The 17,275-nt window shown below is 37.4% G+C and overlaps 4 protein-coding genes across 5 annotated transcripts in view; 3 read left to right on the top strand and 1 right to left on the bottom strand.

The window, feature by feature from the left end:
* The first annotated feature begins 569 nt into the window (after positions 1 to 569).
* pthlhb (parathyroid hormone-like hormone b) lies at positions 570 to 2,030 on the top strand. Its single transcript, XM_081356929.1, has 3 exons — positions 570 to 669; positions 1,192 to 1,289; positions 1,575 to 2,030. The coding sequence occupies exons 2-3, from the start codon at positions 1,201 to 1,203 to the stop codon at positions 1,966 to 1,968; spliced, it is 483 nt and encodes a 160-aa protein (XP_081213055.1). The 5' UTR covers positions 570 to 669; positions 1,192 to 1,200; the 3' UTR covers positions 1,969 to 2,030.
* A 684-nt stretch (positions 2,031 to 2,714) lies between these two features.
* LOC308684233 (galanin receptor 2a) lies at positions 2,715 to 4,749 on the top strand (the record flags this gene model as incomplete). Its single annotated transcript, XM_081355348.1, has 2 exons — positions 2,715 to 2,768; positions 3,835 to 4,749. 2 exons carry the CDS (start codon positions 2,715 to 2,717, stop codon positions 4,747 to 4,749), a joined length of 969 nt encoding a protein of 322 aa, XP_081211474.1.
* A 1,264-nt stretch (positions 4,750 to 6,013) lies between these two features.
* Positions 6,014 to 13,246, bottom strand: metap2b (methionyl aminopeptidase 2b). 2 transcript variants are annotated; one of them, XM_081356706.1, is made up of 11 exons: positions 13,038 to 13,246; positions 11,674 to 11,775; positions 11,522 to 11,581; positions 11,330 to 11,432; positions 11,081 to 11,242; positions 9,307 to 9,488; positions 9,120 to 9,214; positions 8,727 to 8,823; positions 8,539 to 8,642; positions 7,526 to 7,641; positions 6,014 to 7,020 (listed from the first exon to the last, which is right to left on the bottom strand). In XM_081356706.1, exons 1-11 carry the CDS (start codon positions 13,195 to 13,197, stop codon positions 6,768 to 6,770), a joined length of 1,434 nt encoding a protein of 477 aa, XP_081212832.1. In that variant the 5' UTR covers positions 13,198 to 13,246; the 3' UTR covers positions 6,014 to 6,767. The 2 variants fall into 2 exon arrangements, with proteins under 2 accessions (XP_081212832.1, XP_081212831.1); XM_081356705.1 differs by having other exon boundaries at positions 11,674 to 11,764; positions 13,012 to 13,203.
* cib1 (calcium and integrin binding 1 (calmyrin)) overlaps positions 11,079 to 17,275 on the top strand; it is a 7,771-nt gene continuing 1,574 nt past the window's right edge. The window contains exons 1-7 of the mRNA XM_081356708.1: positions 11,079 to 11,494; positions 14,229 to 14,444; positions 14,564 to 14,598; positions 15,445 to 15,541; positions 15,670 to 15,823; positions 16,560 to 16,678; positions 16,765 to 16,853. Of these exons, the coding sequence (XP_081212834.1) occupies positions 14,394 to 14,444; positions 14,564 to 14,598; positions 15,445 to 15,541; positions 15,670 to 15,823; positions 16,560 to 16,678; positions 16,765 to 16,853 (545 nt within the window). The 5' untranslated portion in view covers positions 11,079 to 11,494; positions 14,229 to 14,393. The remainder of the gene's footprint in view (positions 11,495 to 14,228; positions 14,445 to 14,563; positions 14,599 to 15,444; positions 15,542 to 15,669; positions 15,824 to 16,559; positions 16,679 to 16,764; positions 16,854 to 17,275) is intronic.

Genomic DNA, 17,275 nt, shown 5'->3' with positions numbered 1-17,275 from the left:
AGTTAAGATTAGATATCATTGGGTGATTATTCGTCAAATGCTGCCCCTCCTGGCCAAACCTGAGCCCTTCATGAGTGTTGAGAGAGAGAGAGAGAGAGAGAGAGAGACCAGCATACCAGCCTCTTTCCAATGAAGGTGTCTGCCTGTGTGTTTCTAGAAGTGTGTGTGTGTGTGTGTGTGTGTGTGTGTGTGTGTGTGTGTGTGTGTGTGTGTGTGTGTGTGTGTGTGTGTGTGTGTGGTTTGTCAGTCTGGTATACACTTTGGCAGTCATGTGCAGCAGACACACACACACACACACACACACACACACATACACACATACAGACAAGTGTGCAGTGCGCACTAATTTTCTCTGCTGTAACGCCTGCTGTCTATTCCAGTTTGCAGTGAACAGCAAAGGGGACTTACAAGACTCACCGGTGCAATAAATCTAACGCCCATCGCTCTGGTCCTCTCTCTCTCTATGCGTTCATTCCTTCAAACACTCTGGAAGGAGACATAGGAAGAGTTTGTCTTCTGGACTAGTGGAGTTTGGACATATTAACATGCTTCATTTAGGCAGCAGATGATGCTCCTGGTTTATTGAACGTACAGTCACATGTTGGGCTTCAACATCTGTAACTCGTCCAGCCGGGTGGCAGTAACATCTACTGAGCAGTGGCATTACATGTGAGTATATCATCAATGCTGAAGCCTTACAACAGCAATTTAATGTAGGCTATAGCACCTCATGTTAATTGATAAATAATGATATAATTCTATTACTATTTCCACTTGTGTACTGGACACTGACTCAGTTCTAAGTACCAGCAATTAATAATTCAAGTTAATGTATATATATATATATATATATATATATATATATATATATATATATATATATATATATATATATATATAATGTTAAAGTGTATGCAGAAGGTGAAAAGAATATCATACTATTATGTTGAAACTAAAACCATTCAGATTTACAAATGATATAAGGCAAATATTTTCATGCAAAAATATGTAGTAATTTTTAAACATTTTATTAAAAATATATATTTTATATTATCATTTGTATTTTATCTTTTGTCTAATAAACCTAATAGTAATTTGTAGACTAATATGCCTAGTAAAATATTTAAATCATTTGCATACAATAAATATATATTAATGTTTGATAACTTTGTGACTGTCTCCTGTGTTCAGTTGTCCAGTATGTTGAGGCATTGGGGGTTTGCCGTGTTCCTGTTAACTGTCCTGATACCGGTCCAGTCCAGACCCACTAACACTCTCAACAACAGACAGTAAGTCATGATCTCCTCTTACTTTTGAACATGAGTGATTTCTGCAAGATCTCAAAACATGAGGCTTGTTCAGTGTAGTTGAGATTGCCATCTGCTGGTAACAGAAGAAACAGGAGCTCTGAGAAGCCAATGCAAAATAAATGCAGTTTTGCATGCAGTGAAGGTCAAATTGTTATAATAAAGCATCATGTATTTTTTTTTTTTCATGTCTACTAGTCAAATCTCTGCATGTGACTTGAGGTTAAAGTCAGTTTGATATATATTTTCTCTGTTTGTCCCATGCAGGCGACGATCAGTAGGTCACGCACAGATGATGCACGACAGGGGCCGATCCCTGCATGACTGGAAGAGGCGCAAGTTAATACAAGAGCTTCTTGAGCGGGTGCACACGGCCATATCCCCATATCAGAGCGAGGGAAGCGTCCAGACCCCGCTGTGGGCCACCGTCCACTGTCCCAAACACATCGGGGGCAACAAAAACTTCCCCTTGAGCTTTCAAATAGAGACTATAGTGATGAGAGACAACCTACCGCAAGAGACCAGCAAGACCCTGAGATATGAGCAACAGCCATTGAAAGCTGTGACGAAGAGGAAGAGGAAGATGTGTTTGGGCAGATTGAGAGACCCAGACCGGAGGAAAGACAGGGGGTGTGCCTTACATATGCAAAGAGACCATTAAAAGAGCCTGGACATGAAAAGACTTGAAGCAACATTAATGACTTTATGCAAATGAACAGTGATATAATGTGATCACATGATCTGCTTGCAACACCTACAAGGAGAGACTTCAGTGACTTGGGATGCCAGGACTCTTTTGAGAACCCACTTGTTTTTAATTCACAATAAAGGCCTTTGCCTTTATTATAAACTCTCCAAACAATTCTTCATTTTAAAGCCTTAATTGATGCGTAGAAAATGCTTCTTATACAAACTAATTTGCATATGTTACAATTACAGTATAGCCTGTTTTAAATGTACTCATTCAGTCAGACTTTTTCGTGTAATATTTAATTTATTTGATCGGAATATTTATTTCCTGAATGTATCTCAATGCTGCTGATTTTGATGAGATTTTGAAATGCACTTTAGATAGTTATGCTGGTCTACATTAAGTGTTTTTCTATCTTTTACATTTTATTACACAGCTTTTCTTTCACTTTAGTTAATGTTCTGCTATTTTCAATAAATACATTGATAAGCAATACACAATAAAACTGAAAAAGAGAGAACGCCAAATTCATTCTCATAATTTGCACCACTATAGGTGCAGTTTTTACTATTATTTTCTGTCTGTGCAAACAAAGCGTCACTTTACTCCTTCATCAATATGGGTTAAGTAGCCGTTACTATTAGTGACTGAGGATGGTGGAATAATCAATCAATGTGCGCTCGAGTGCAAAAACCGAGCAAATAAAAGACACAAAAATGGCTCTAACAACAATTATACACCTTTCAGTGCACATGCTAATGGATGGAGAGGTAAATGCAAGTTTCGGTTAACTTCCTGTGAGTGCTTTAGGATCACATGCCGAGCCTTAAAGACTCATTAACCACGAGGCAGAAGCCCAGAGATCAATCGCAAATCAATAAGCCTCCAATCAGAGAACGAGAGATGGAAAAAACCAGCAGGGAACGTCTGACATTCATTCGAAAGATGTTATTTGGTGTATGCGCTACATAAAATCTTGAGTAAGAAGTCGCTTTTTGAATCAAATCCAATAGAAGACTTTATTGATAAATGGATATTTTTCATATTCTTTTTTTGTGTCTGTAAATGGCTCTATTCTAATGGAGGTGTTAGGGAAGCTTAGCCCATATTTTGTCTATTCTTAAAGCGGGATTATATCTTTACACATTTAGACTCATCTCTACAATAAAAATGATTTGTTGAATCTTATCTGAATGCACAGATGTATTATCTTTGCAAATACACGGATATCTACCGTAACTGAACGTCTCAGATGGTGAGTAAATAATTTCCTCTGGCAATATGTGAGATGAATTAGTATTTTATTAACAAATAAAATCATTTTACTTAGTTATTTTATAATATAATTTATCATTGAACATATTTTCAGAAGCACAGTGAAAAATGTATGTAGTCAACCTAATTTTTATGTTTTTTACACTGAGAGATAATAATGTTTTGTTATATTTAAACTGTGTATATATATATATATATATATATATATATACACACACACACTAGTCAACATTTGGATCAAAACCTCAAAGTTATCAAAGTTATACATGAATTTTGAACAATACCCGTTCTTGTCTTAGGACAACTTTGATGAACTTTTTTAAACCACTTCAAATGTTGACTACTGTATGTTGACTACTGTATATAAAATGTATTTCAAAATATTTAATATTATACTGTATTTATATAATTTTTTAATACATTTTAAAATTATATTTAGGTATGATAATAATATTTTTTTTTATTATAATTCAATACAGCGATTTAATTCCAACAAAAAAATAATTTAAATGCAACTTAAAACATACTATTTTATACTATTTTTCCCATTGTCTCTAATAGGCAGCCCCAAACACCTACGGAGTGATCTTTGCTTGCACTTGTGGCATCATAGTGGGCATTGGTTTCTGCGCCAACCTCCTGGCCTTCTCCCTCTTCGCCAAACACAAGAACCTTCATAAAAACCGCCTGGACGTTCTTCTCCTCAGCATGGCTCTGGCCGACGTCCTCACGCTTCTCCTCATTCCCTTCACCATCCACTCCGCGATCAGTTTCTCCTGGCCTCTGGGCAACACATCCTGCAAGGTCTATCAGTTTCTGCTGGCATTCTCCCTGGCCGCCAGCACATACTCCCTGTGCACCGTATCAATGGTTCGTGCCATGATCATCACCAACCCCTACCGCCCGCCGAGCATGGACCTTGTGGTACTCATGTTTATTCTAGTCTGGGGCCTGAGTTTCTTTATAAGTCTGCCGTTGCGTATTTTCGCCACTAAAGAAAGCTTAGGCCCAGGTTTGAGTAACAGCACTGTTTGTATGCCGACTACCCAGGAACATCATTACCAGGTTGTTCTCAGCCAATTTGTGCTGTACTATCTCATACCAATGCTGGTTATCGCAGTCAGCTCGGGGCGTATGGCTTTTTTCCTGCACAAGAGGCCCGTTATGTCCCTCGCCACCACCCGCAACACACGGCGGGCGTCTCTCATGGTGTTTTTGGCGGCTGGGACGTTCTCCTTGTGCTGGCTGCCAGGGTATGTTCTAGAGTTGTGTGTGTATTTGGGACTTTACCGGCATGGGCGCTCATGGGAGATGTTTCATTTCACCTGCACGGTTCTCCAGTATCTGCACCCCTGCGTGAATCCCGTCCTCTACGTTCTGCTGTCCAAACGCTACAGGCGGAAGAAAGACTGGCTGTTCAAATGCAATAGGAAACGGGTGCACCCCCAGATTATTAGCGTGATGGAGAGTTTCTGAGGATCCATTTTGAATCATTTAGAACATTTTGAGTGTAAAACTGAATGAGAGCTTGGTTTGTTTGGTTCAAAGAGATCTATTATACTTGGGAGAAATTTGGTGTAGTTAACGGCATCTAACTTACTGGTAATGATCTACCAATCACTAAAGGTGCGGTTGCATCACATTAGCAAAACTTCTCAGGCAAAAAAAGGTCCACTGTCTATCGTTCATTGTGTAGCGATATATGAAGCACAGCTCACATAGAAGGCACCTTTAAAAAGCTCTGTTCGTAAATACGGCCAATTTTAATGACCAACTTGAATGCTAATCAATGTTAATTATATGTGAATAAAAGCCAAAATTCAATCTGTTCATCATAGGCCTAAAGTGAGCGATCGTGTCTCTTCTAAACCGCTCGAATTATATATTAGTCTTAATCTTATTTTTTAAGTGTCAAAGTGGTCGTGTAGCTGTCAATGGAGGGACAAAAATAACTTATTTCATCAAAAATCTCTTCATTTGTGTTCCGAAGAAAACACGAAGTTTGGTTGGAGCGACATGAGGGTGAGTAATTAATGACAGAATTTTCAATTTGGCTGAACTATCCCTTTAAGAAATATTTCGCCCTCACCGCGAAAATTCGCCGAACAGTGACGCACCTCTTATGTACTTGAGTTTGGACCAAATACTAACAAAAAAATAGGACTGTTATGAGAAATAGTGGCATTTTCTGTGTAACATTTTCCAGCTAACTCTAAATAACTTAATGAATTACGACAAAAGGGTCGAGTTTTTAAAATAAATTGTGTAATTTTCGAGGCTCGCCTCAGGCAACTCAAACTACTTACCCAAACGAAACGTCGACTATTTTTAACACCGTTTAAACAAAACACTAAAATATGTTCTTGTGATGTGATAAAAATGTGTATAAATAACAGTACTCACGTTTCGTCAATGTAAGTTACTAATACCAGCCTAACGGAAAGCGTTCGAGCAGTTACCTCCTGTTTTTTTTTTCTGAATGAAATGTAATCTAATTTTAGATTACTTTCTTTGAACTTGTAAATGATTTTGCGAACCAACTTTTCACGTGCATTAATATTTTCATAAAGTGTGACCCATTACATTTTATATAATTTTGTCTAGAAGTGGTGACAAAATACACATTTTCAATATAGATATATTCATTTATGGTTAAATTCTACATTTCATAAATTGAACATCAGACTTGGTTACACATGAAGCCTTGAAAGAAAAAAGAAAAAACCATGAAACATGCAGATCACAATTTCTTATAAATTTTATTTGTACTTCAAAATAAAACACCACATGTGCTTTATTCCGAGAAAGGTGATTTCAAACAGGCTTTACCTGAAATCAAGCAAAGCCAAAATAAAGATGTTTACACATCATCACCGCCACTTTTGTTATGAGTGCCCGCTCTTAGAGGAAAGCATGTTTCAATGAGTATTTTAGTATCTTAGGGTCTATGTTACATTAAAGTCTGTTCTTGCACTAAGGAATAAAGCCAAATCCCCACCTTTAATAATATCTTGTCCTCTTTTTCAGCCTAAATGAGCAATTGAATCAAACTGAAAAGGAGAAACAAACAGCACTTGATGAACAAAATTAATCAAAACTAGAACATTTCCTAATCTCTCTTAAACCAAGATGTGTACCAAAAAAAAAAAGTGCACTATTAAATGCGCAACAGCCTAATCCAGATGATATTAAAAAATGTGGTTTTGACTTCACATTTTCCTGGGTCGCTCATTGGTCAAAAGCTAACCATATTGTTGTCTGCATTTACAAAATGGTTCTAGAGCACTTTACGTGTGGGCACTTCTGTGCCAGTGAGTTACACCACAGTTAAACAAGGGGACATCTTTACCTCCAGCCATCCTTTATACAAACAAATACTAGCATTTTAAAAACAAGAAGGCACAGCTTATTAACTTACTCAGGTCTTTACCCATCAAATACTCATGTGATAAGAAAGCAGAGGACAGATTTATAAAAACGGGTGACGTGGAGGCCTAGTAATCGTCTCCTCGGCTGACCACTTCCTTGCACGTGGGTCTCAGCAGGATGGTGTGTTCAAACTGGGCCGTGTAGCAGCCTTTGGTGTCGCACAGAGGCGGGTAGGGGTCGATGATGCCCAGGTCGCAGAGGTTCTTCAGCGCCATTAAATATTTGCTCTCACCGAGGCGATCCAACCAACGGCGGCAGAAGGCGAGGGTGCCGAAGTTATCGTTGACCACGTTCAACAAGTGCTTGGCTCTGGGGAGTCTGGGAAAGATTAACATGAACATTACATAATTCTGTTCTAAAATCTTGTGAGTTGCCCATTTAGGGAACTTTAAGCATGTGAGCTCCCAGTACATTAGAGGGATTATTCACACAAAAATTCTGTCATCTTGCCCTCAAGTTGTTGTGAACCTGTATGAATTATTTCTTCTGCTGAAATCAAAAGTTATTGTGAAGGATGTTGACCAAAACAGTAACCAAACAGATGAGCTAACTTCCATAGTATGGAATATAAACATTTCTATGGAAGTCAATGGGGCTCATCAACTGTTTGATTGCTGACATTCTTCAAAATATCTTTTGTTTCTCGCAGAAGAAATAAACTCATACAGGTTTGGGACTTGAGGGTGAGTAAATTACAGAATTTAAATTTTTGGGTGAACTATCCCTTTAAATGTCAAGTATCTTCTGATTGTCTGTGATTGACAAATTGCTTGTCGCTGGAAACTTAGTTAGGACATGGTGTCAAGATTAGCATGTTTCTCACCTTATTGGCACATGACCAACTTCAAAGTTCTTCATGTAATGGGAACACTCCATGTCATCATGCACCATGCCTTTCCCAGTGCTTCCAAAGGTCTCGATGGCATAAACCTCTCCTTCCTGTAAAAGAGGAAATTCAGCAAGACAACACCATCAAAATGACAACTAAACCCTTAATGAGATTTACAACACTACATAAGAGCAGATTTACAATGTCGACTTGACAAAGTGAAAATTTGTGGTCAGTAAAAATTATTTTTGTTAAGTAATTAATTTTACTTCAGCAAAAACACATTAAACTGATCAAAAGTGACAGTAACGACATTTACAATGTCGTAAAGATTTCTATTTCAAATAAATGCTGTCCTTTTGAACTTTGTTCATCAAAGAATCCTGAAAATATTGTATTATGGTTTCACAAAAATATAAAGCAAAACAACTGTTTTTTACATTGAAAATAATTAAAAATGCTTTTTAAGCAGCAAATCATCATATAATGATTTCTGAAGGATCATGTGACACTGAAGACTGGAGTAATGATGCTGAAAATTCAGCTTTGATCACTGGAATAAATTACATTTTAACATATATTCACATAGAAAACAGTTATTTTAAATTGTAATGATATTTCACAGTATTACTGTTTTTACTGTGTTTCTGATCAAATAAATGCAGCCTTCGTGAGCATGAGAGACCCGTTTCAAAAACATTACCGACCCCAAACTTGAGTGCTAGTGTATTTGACTACACCTCTCTTTAAGCCCTGTGGCGTGACTGATAGAGGTTGTGTAGGGTTGATAATTCTGGCACACCCAAACTCAGCCTTAAACCCTCAGAATGAGACTCTCTCTCTGAGTCTGTCTCTCCCTTTTCCTAAGATAAAGTCTGTCTCCTGAGAGGCAAAAACACAGCCTTCCTTTTCCTTGCTATGGTAAACTCTAAATATACAGACAACAGCCCAAATAAAAAGGGTTAAAGCTATGTTCAGATCTGTAAAACAAAAACGTCAGCACACACCTCCATCCTGGTGGCTTCACCTCCTTTCACTATCGGCACCGTCTTGCCTGCATGTATTCGGTACTGTCCAATAGAGTGGCCATTGAGATTTCTGATTGGTTTCACTGGAAAGAAAAATAATGTCATCTGCAACAACATATCTTGTGTTATTTATAAGTCTTTCATGTTAAAGGTAGTACTATTTTTACCTTGATATGTTTTTCCATCAAGATCCACTTCGTAAGACTCCATAACCTCTTGAATTGATTCTCCAATGTCACACAAGCGAACATCAATACCTGCGCACTGAAATAAAATAATAACCTTTGCAACAATCACTGAAATGCAAATAAAACATGTTTCTAGTCTTTTCATACATTTAAATTGCACTACTATTCAAAAATGTAGGAGTAATGATGCTGAAAATTCAGCTTTACCATCACAAGAATAACATTTTAAAATGTAATATTTCACAATGTTACGGTTTTTACTGTATTTTTGTCCTTTCTATTGTATTTAACTGTAATATAGTAAAGAGTTACAATATTGACAGAGGAAAATGTGTGTTGTCACAATCACAATGCAAAAAGGTGAGACTCTACCTTAATTCCAGTATTTGTGGCATCTTTCACAGCTTCCAGCAGTTTGTCGTACTTTGGGTTGAAGGTGACGGTAAAGGCACAGTCAATGATTCGACCTGGAATGCCATAATCATCAAACATCTCTAAAGATCAGCAAGAAAAGCACCAGGAAAGAATCAAGACGGATAAGGAATGATTAAAGACGCACCATTAATGTGCGTGCCGAAGTCAATCTTGCAGACGTCGTCGTACTGGAGAACGGTGGGGTCTCCCGCGTTAGGAGTGTAGTGAGCCGCGCAATGGTTCAGCGAGCAGCCGGTCGGGAAAGCCAAACCAGCATTCAGACCATTTTCCTTGATCAACTTCCTAGAACAATCCTCCAGTTTCTCACTGTCAGGGAAAAAACAAGATGTGAATAGTGGATTAGTGCCAGTGAGTGTCAATATGGAACTACTGCAATTATGGCTGTAACATTTCTCGTGTTTCAGAGTGAAGTGCGGTTCACTGTGACTTTTACAACAAATTTGGGTCGCTTTAACATGCATTTCAGGAACGCAACATCTTTCCATACTTGTAATTAATTTATTTGTTTATTTAACAGGGACAATGCAGAATAACATTGCTACAATTTCAAGCAGCCGATGCTCTACATACAGGCTTCTAGCCAAAGGCTAATTTGAAGCCCCAGTCCCATGTTAGACTTTTAAAAAAAATTAATTGTATATGTATATATATTAGGGCTGGGGGAATTAACGTTAACGATTAATTTGAGATGTTTAACGCTTAAAAAAAAAAAAAAAAACGCAATTGACGCAGCACCTTTTTTTGCCTTGTTTTAATTACTTCCTGTTGCGGCTGCTATTGAAAAGGCAGAAAATATGCCGTGTCGGTGTGTCGCTTCGCTCTCTGCTCAATGTTCTGCTCTGTCTTTAACGGCCCAAACGCAAGAATCATGTACCGATCAGCACTGGAAAAGCAAAGTCCACTCAAATGTGTGAAATATGTGAAATTTCTCAGTAGTAGACTTCTGTTTGCTGAGCTGGTATAGCCATGCTGTGCAACAATGGTAAAACTACCTGCTTTATTTATAATATACTTATATACTTTATTTTGATAATTAGTCAAAAAATAAATCTGTTAAATCTGAGTATGTTGCATAGAACTGAATGAAGAATAATATTGATATATTGATGTTTAATATTTGAATATAGGGCTATTTTCTGTCCAATTTGTTGTGTTTTCCCCCTTTTTTTGTGTGTTCACTGTGTTGTTTAATTTAATTAGTGATTCTACGTTTAAATATTGATGATTACAAGTTTGGAGGAAATGTGATTAATCACAGCAAATTGTTTGATTAATTAGTTAATTGTTTTTAATCATTTCCCAGCCCTAATACACACACACACACATACATATATACATATATATATATATATATATATATATATATATATATATATATATATATATATACACATACATATTTAATATATTTAAATATGTATTAATATTTAAATAAAGGAATAAAAATGACACCAGCAATACACCAATAGTAATATTATACTTTTTTAGTAAGTTTTACATTTTTAATTTAGCAATAATAATAATAAAAATCATGTACAATATTAATAATGGAATATTAAATAATAATATTTTATGGCCATATCAATAATCACACAATTTTGGCCAAATTGTGCAGCCCTAAAAACCCGCATTTTTTTATCGTAAAAGAAAAAAACTATATAAATAAATAAATAATTGCTAATTTTATATATATATATATATATATATATATATATATATATATATATATATATATATATATAAAAATGTCTTTTGGGGGCGGAAACATACGTGTATAGACACGAGACATTTTGCATTTACTAATACAGCCCAACAGGTTTCATATCACATTTAATGAGTTTCCACATCATCAGTGCAAAAACAGCCTATAAAGCCAAACTCATGATGGTTTTGCTCACCAGATCTCGATCATGGTCATGCCCGGCTTGATCCAGCTCATGACGTACTTCCTGACCTGCCGGTGCGCCTCGGCCGCCTGTCTGAAGTCATTCCACATGTCCTCATTGGCCTGATCCAAAAACTTCTTCTCCTCGCTGGTCGTCCTCCACGCCGCAGACCGTCTGCAAAGGAGATAACACACATCCACTGAGAGGTTTCTTTACACTGGTTGACTGCAGGTTTTAGAGTGTGTCAATACTGGTCTGTACCCATCTTGCACAGGTGGATAGTCACACTCCTGGCCCTTGGCGTAAACTCCACTGGTGTAAAGCTCACAGATGGGAACCGATGGAGGATCTGTTTGAACTTTGGCTGAAAGAGAACAAGGAACATGAACAACATAAACATTGCGAGTAACAAGGGCACTTTATACGGTATGAAGTATTTATATAATCACTCACGGCCTTTCTTTTTCTTCTTCTTTTTCTTCTTCTTTCCAGTTGAATCTCCCTCCTCACCATCTGCCAATATAAAACAAAACAAGATTCGTGCTCAAACCTACGCTTGTCGCATGTGCACGTGGATTCACAATGGTAAAAACCTTTAGACAAACCTTCCTCTGGCTCGTCCTCTTTCTCATGTTCTTCTAAAGTTTGTTGCTCCATTTGTTTGGCCACTTTGGTGATGTCCGACTCTCCTTCACCCTCATGGTTCCCTGCGCAGAATAGCAGTGGAGTAAAGTATTTGAGTAAATGTAAGTACTTTAAGTATCTTTTTGGCTACTTTGTAGCTTTACTGAATATCAAAGATATTAGCAAATTTAACTCTCTACTCGACTACCTTTTTAGTTAAAGGGATACTTCACCGATTAGCATTAAACTTTGTATCAGTAGAAACCTGGTAGTATTTTCGAGTGACCGTGCTTCCCTCCCTCATGTCCCCCTGAGACAATTTCTGTGTTGTGTGTCTGTAAAAAAAACCCTCTGATAACGCAAAAATGGTCATTTAGCTCATCTGAGGCTTTTCTGTCCAGAGGCGAGAGACTCCAGCCAGTAGGAGGAGCTCGTCCCGCATGTCTTCAACCCGCCCATAGGGGGATCTCACCATAAAACGCCGTCTTTTCAGTTTCCAGTCGACTAGTAGCCTAGCTGTATCATTTCTCCCGATACTGCCCTCTGTAACCGGTAGCCGTGGCTTGGGAGTGTCCTCATAGGGCAGCGAAGCAAGTGCATTCTGGGAGTTGTAGTCTTTCATCCACATGAGCCAAAAATACATTTTCTGGCTTTTCTCAGTCTAGAAGGCACCAACTTCTAAAATAATTTCACATTTCTACTACATAAATGACCCAATTTAAATACACATTCATCTTTCCAGCGGTGAAATATCCCTTTAGGTTTATGTACTTATGTGATGTTCAGTTTAATTTTGATTTTAGAAACAAAACGTGATTGCTCTCCTCCCAAATCAACGGTTTCTTGTTTTACTCTTGGATGTTGAGGACTAGTGCATCTCCTACAGTACAAAATACTAAAGTACTGTTCAAATAAAATACTCAAGTGGTATTGGTAACCTGTAATGGGTCATTTTTTACTGTGCTTTTCCTCAAGTATGGTTTTCAGGGACTCTTTACACTCCTGCAGAATAGTCAAGGGAATTCGGTGTAGATATTGTAATTCAAAATACATTTGACAGACATAAAGCACATAGACAAATAACGCACGTGGAGTCACTGTGCCCTCTCATAACAACATTACACAACTGCCATGAGTTCGCCAGCTAACTTAGTTTAACCCTCCAACCAGCCTTTAACTTAACACCCCAGAGCATGAAATCAACATTAAGGTCTGTTAAAACACGCTTAGTCCCTAGTAAAAGAATGTCCTCTGAATTAGATACAAGAATAGCGAGCTCTAATGGGATCATCAGAAAGGGCAGTAAATGGCAGGGCCACGCGACACTTTCCTCCGTCTTTATTACCCACGGCTGCCGCTTTTCCCTTCTTCTTCTTCTTTTTCTTCTTCTTCCCGGTCTCGTCAACGGGATCCGCGTCTACTTTGGGAAGGTGAGAGTCTCCGTTCGGTAAAATCTGCATTTTTGCAGCTACGGACTGCAGCTCTTGCGCCTGCTCGTCCGCCATGATGTGACCGCGCGAGGGATTGTGGGAGAAGCATACGTCATGTGGGGGCGGGGTCACTCTGCGTAGAGCTGGATGGACCTTTTAACTCGAGAAAAGGTCCAACGCGCTAAACCCATCCTGATCCCGCAAAACTTCATAAGAACTTCTTTGATCCTCTATTATATTTATTATTACATGTTTTGACAGCATATGTCAAACACGTAAAACACAAATAAATTTTTTGGAGCTCCAGATTAAAAAAGCAAAATGTGTTTTTATCACTTTTATTTCGTTGGTTTACATTTTTAACCGTTGGTTTAAATTTTTTTATTAAATTTTTAAACCCAACGGTTGGGTTTGTCCATATTTGACCCAAACATGGATTGAAATAACCCAGCATTATTTACAGTGTTGTAATATTTTCTTTAATACAAGAGCTCATACTTCTCACTATCGAATTAAAAGCATAACGTAAGATTTAAAACCTCAAAATAACTTTGATCACCCAATCGTACTGCCAATAAACGAAGAAGATACATGGCTATACAATGTTATAAATTGTAAATAAATTGTTTATTTATTTCATGAATAGTTGGCATGATCATTTATTATTTGTGATATGATGCCACCTTCTGAAATCACTGGCAAATTGCAGATCCAAGACAGAGCAACATGATATGATATGAATAATTTAATGTCTTTCCTTCAAAATATTCGGTCAGAATAATATATGACACGATCATAAACCATAGATACATTAGAACTAACAATAACAATGTGTAATCAGATGCTCCAGGAAATTATTATGTATTAAATACACGTTGATCATCAGTACAGTATTATTCACTGCTTGTAATAATAACACTGTAACGTTAAAAAAAATACTAATTAGGGTAAATAAACAAGTTACAATCTGTTAGTTACCTAATCACTTTTTTTTTTTTTTTTTACAACTAAACCTTATTTCCTTGTAATAATAAAAAATCCCATCAAAAAGAAGATAAGAGAAAAATCCATTGTGGTCTTTGAACGCTGTAAATCTGTTCCCATAGCAACTGACGTGTAATCCAGGAAGCGGAAGCGGAAGCGCAGAGCCTTTCGACCAAAGTTTGTTGGTTTAGCCTGGTAACGTTAGCTAAACACAGCAAAACTTCATCCAGTTGCCTCGGTTTTTATGAAACAATAGTGACTTTAATCGACTTTTTTGTAGTTTAGTAATGGGGGGGACCGCGAGTAAGTTGCCGAAAGAACTTCTATCAGAGTATCAGGTGAGACAGACACATTTAATATATTTATTATTTATGAACATAAATGTAACGTTATTCTTTATAGAGAGGAGTTGAGTTGCTCTTATTTGTTTATATTTTCTCCTTTTTGTGTAACACAGGAGCTTACATTTCTCACTAAGCAAGAAATCTTACTGTAAGTAAAGTCATAATGTACTTAAACTCGTTTTTTATGTTATATTTCATTGCCTTCAATCTGCTTATGTTTTAATTGTGAATGTTGACTGTAGAATTGAATTGTATTATTTAGTAAGCTATTATTGTTAAAGTATTTATTTTTTTATTTTAAAACTGTTTTACAATTTTCTTTGTAATTTTAATTATATCTTTAATATTTCTATTTAACTGTGGTTTAATTTTATATCAGTTTTACTTTTAGTAATTTTATTTCAGTGACCATTCTAATTTTTATTGAAGTTTTTCACCTAATATTTATATTTTAACTTTATGTCAGTCACTGAAAACCAAAACTGATTTTGGTTACACTTTATTTTAAGGTGATGTAGTTACATTGTACTTACTCAAATACGTACCAATTAATATGAATTAACTTCGTACTTACTATAGAGTTACGATTAAGGTTAGGGTTTGGTTTAGGGTTAGTTACTTGTAATTTTGCATAATTTACTGTTATTACTATAGTAAGTACATGTAACTCATGTCACCTTAAAATAAAGTGTTACCCTGATTTTTATATTTTGTTTTTACATTTGTACTATTTTATTAGTTCTATTATTGGATTTTCACATGTATATCTTCTCTACTATGGTACATTTTGCTTTGGCATTCCTTGTAAAGTGAATTTGTAACAGCAAGGTGTCAGTTTACTTGTGACAATAGCTAAACTACATAAACATACAGTAAAGTTATCGAAAGTGGCTTATGGATGCCTAACTAACACTTAAAAGTGTTTGAATGTCATTACATTGATAATGGCATTCAATGTATTGATACTTTTATCATTGATTATGTGTTTGTTTAGGGCACACAAAAGATTCTCTGAACTCCAGGGCAGAGAAAATGGGCCGTACAGCTCCAGGGTGTCCATGGAGAAGGTCCTTACGCTTCCTGAACTGAAGGTAAAAGATCAAATTTAGAAACCATAATGTTTCTTATGTAATATAATTTCTTATAATCCTTTGAAATTCACCTATTCAACTGTATATATGCTGTTATTGTTGGAAATTCAGTGTTCAATCCTTCACAGTCGAACCCCTTCCGGAAAAGGATTTGTCACGTCTTCTCGACCTGTGACTTGAGGGATGGCAGCTTGAGCTTTGAGGATTTCCTGGACCTCTTGAGTGCCTTCAGCGATTCGGCAACCCTGGAAATCAAGTCCCATTACGCCTTCCGGATCTTTGGTAATAGTTGGAACGCTCTTAAGATTGAGGTTTAAGGTGTGTTCACACTTGCTCTGTTAGTGCGGTTCATCTGAATAAGTGTGAACGCTGCCATCCGAACCCTGGTGCATCAAACCGAGTAAACCGAGTCTCACTCCACTTCCAAACCAACTCTGGTGCAGTTCGCCTGAAATATGAACACAACACGGACCAAAGACATGTAAACGAACCACAAACAGGACGAGATGTGACCCTAAAAAGGACGGAAAGCTCAAGCATAGCTGTTTTTTCTCGTCATAGTCGCAGTGTTTCCCATCACAGTTCAGTACAGGATCAGAACCGTGTCTCCTCGCAGCAGATCTGTGTGTTAGTGTGTGTGACAGAGGGATTCCTGACGCTGTTTTGACTCATTTACACATTTTATAAGCTCTTAGCGAGTTCTCAGCTGGTCAAAATACCATCAAATGTAGTTACACACACACAACAAGCGCATTTAGCCCAGAACACAGCATTGTTTCGGATGCTCGGTAAGTTCCGTCACAAAATATACGTAATAAAAGCCGGCCAATCAGATTTTAAACATATGTCTTTAGGTTCGGTGTTAAAATGCCAATGTGAACACTAAGCAGACCAGGACTAAATGTTGTTGTTTTTATTAGTCCCGACCAAGCGAACCGAACTACAAGTGTGAACACACTCTGAATTGAGCAAACACCATTAAACAGCAGTTCCTGAACATTATTCTGTTCCTCTGCAGACTTTGACGATGACGGGACACTTGATGCGAGAGATCTGGAGAAGCTGGTGAACTGCCTGACCGGCGAGACGGACGACACTCGTCTCACTGCGGAGGAGATGAGGCAGCTCATAAGCAATGTGAGTCCGGTGGATACACGTCACATTACAAACGAGAGACATCTGTCAGGTGAACTTTACTGATGTGAACAAATGTAATTGTGCAGATCCTGGAGGAGTCGGACATCGATAAAGATGGAACAGTGAATCTCTCTGAATTTCAGCATGTCATCTCCAGATCTCCAGATTTTGTCAGGTGAGAGAATTTTGCTTATTTTATTTACAGATTGGTCAGCTGACATATTTTGCTGCCTTTAGTTTAATTAAGTTTTAATTACGAATGTTCATTGTACAGGGCTGCGTTTCCCAAAAGCATTGTGAGATTATTGGTGGCAACACTTCTACGATCTAATTAGGGGCCGTTTACACGACACAGTTTTTAACTAAAAATGTAAAACTTTTTATGCATTTTGGCCGTTCATTTTTACACCATACCGTTATTGGCTCCGTGTAAACAAAAAAAACGCGAATTAGGCTGCGTTCCAGTCCACTTTTAGACACGCACTTGCGAACTTCCCTAAGCACTTCCCCTCGGGGGAATCCCCGCCGCCATTTTGAAGTGCGTTCCACTAGGTGAAGTGGACGAGGGAAGTTTATATGGACAGACCCTCGTTCCCT

The sequence above is a fragment of the Scardinius erythrophthalmus genome, assembly GCF_964197995.2.
Source record: "Scardinius erythrophthalmus genome assembly, chromosome: 24".
NCBI classification, from domain to species: Eukaryota; Metazoa; Chordata; class Actinopteri; order Cypriniformes; family Leuciscidae; genus Scardinius; species Scardinius erythrophthalmus.
Note: the sequence above shows the minus strand (reverse complement) of the source record. Positions and strands in the feature narration are given on the sequence as shown.